At 64.9% G+C, this 1081-nt stretch overlaps 1 protein-coding gene across 1 annotated transcript in view; it reads left to right on the top strand.

The window, feature by feature from the left end:
• RAB34 (RAB34, member RAS oncogene family) overlaps positions 1 to 1079 on the top strand; it is a gene marked incomplete at its 3' end in the record, with an annotated part of 2647 nt that extends 1568 nt beyond the window's left edge. The window contains exons 3-8 of the mRNA XM_005425492.3: positions 145 to 254; positions 322 to 386; positions 464 to 515; positions 659 to 740; positions 820 to 910; positions 997 to 1079. Coding sequence (XP_005425549.3) covers positions 145 to 254; positions 322 to 386; positions 464 to 515; positions 659 to 740; positions 820 to 910; positions 997 to 1079 — 483 coding nt within the window. The remainder of the gene's footprint in view (positions 1 to 144; positions 255 to 321; positions 387 to 463; positions 516 to 658; positions 741 to 819; positions 911 to 996) is intronic.
• Between the last annotated feature and the right edge of the window lie 2 nt (positions 1080 to 1081).

The raw sequence follows: 1081 nt of genomic DNA, 5'->3' as shown, positions 1-1081 counted from the left end.
CCCAGGGAGGCTGGCAGGGGAATGGAGAGGGGGGGAAGCGACCCCTCTCCCCCAAAGGGCAGCAGCACCTTGGGCTGAGCCCAGCTCTGGCGGGGGGCACTGAGCCCCCACGGGGGTCAGGGGATGTTGATACTCCCCTGACTCCCCCCCAGGTTTTGCAAGGACACTTTCGACAAGAACTACAAGGCGACCATCGGGGTGGATTTTGAGATGGAGCGGTTTGAGGTGCTGGGGGTGCCCTTCAGCCTGCAGCTGTGAGTATTTGCCAGCCCCTCTCCCCACACACCCCTGCAACCCCCCTCACCTCCCACACCCCCCCAGGTGGGACACGGCCGGCCAGGAGCGTTTCAAGTGCATCGCCTCCACCTACTACCGGGGAGCACAGGGTGAGCTCCCCCTGCAGCCCAGCTGCCCACCCTCTGTCCCTGTCCCTGTCCCCATCTCACCCTCCTTCCTCCTCCAGCCATCGTGATTGTCTTCGATGTCAACGACGTGGGGTCCCTGGAGCACACACGGTAGGTGACACATGGCCCAGGGGTGGGGCCAGGGATGAGAGCAGGGACCTTAAGGGCTGGACAGAGAGGGGCTGTGGGGCTGCTGTGCTCTGTGAGCACAAGGACAGTGCTTGGCCAGCAGCTGGTGACAGTGGCTCCCACAGGCAGTGGCTGGCTGACGCCCTGAAGGAGAACGACCCATCCAACGTGATCCTCTTCCTGGTGGGCTCCAAGAAGGATCTGAGCGTGAGTGTGACCCCCTCCCTGTGGGCAAACCGTGCCCCGGCTGTCCCTGTCACCCACCCGTGCCCGGCCTGGTTGGCAGACCCCGGCCCAGTACAGCCTGATGGAGAAGGACGCTCTCAAGGTGGCCCAGGAGATGCAGGCAGAGTACTGGGCTGTGTCCTCACTCACTGGTGAGTCCCAGCGGGGTGAAGGGCTGCAGATCCCACATCAGCCGGGTCGGGGGGCGCTCAGGGGGTCTCTTCTTCCCGTGGGGCAGGGGAGAACGTGCGGGATTTCTTCTTCCGAGTGGCGGCGCTGACCTTTGAGAGCAGCGTGCTGGCCGAGCTGGAGCGCGGCAGCGG

This window comes from Geospiza fortis, unplaced genomic scaffold (genome assembly GCF_000277835.1).
Source record: "Geospiza fortis unplaced genomic scaffold, GeoFor_1.0 scaffold425, whole genome shotgun sequence".
NCBI classification, from domain to species: domain Eukaryota; kingdom Metazoa; phylum Chordata; class Aves; order Passeriformes; family Thraupidae; genus Geospiza; species Geospiza fortis.
Note: the sequence above shows the minus strand (reverse complement) of the source record. Positions and strands in the feature narration are given on the sequence as shown.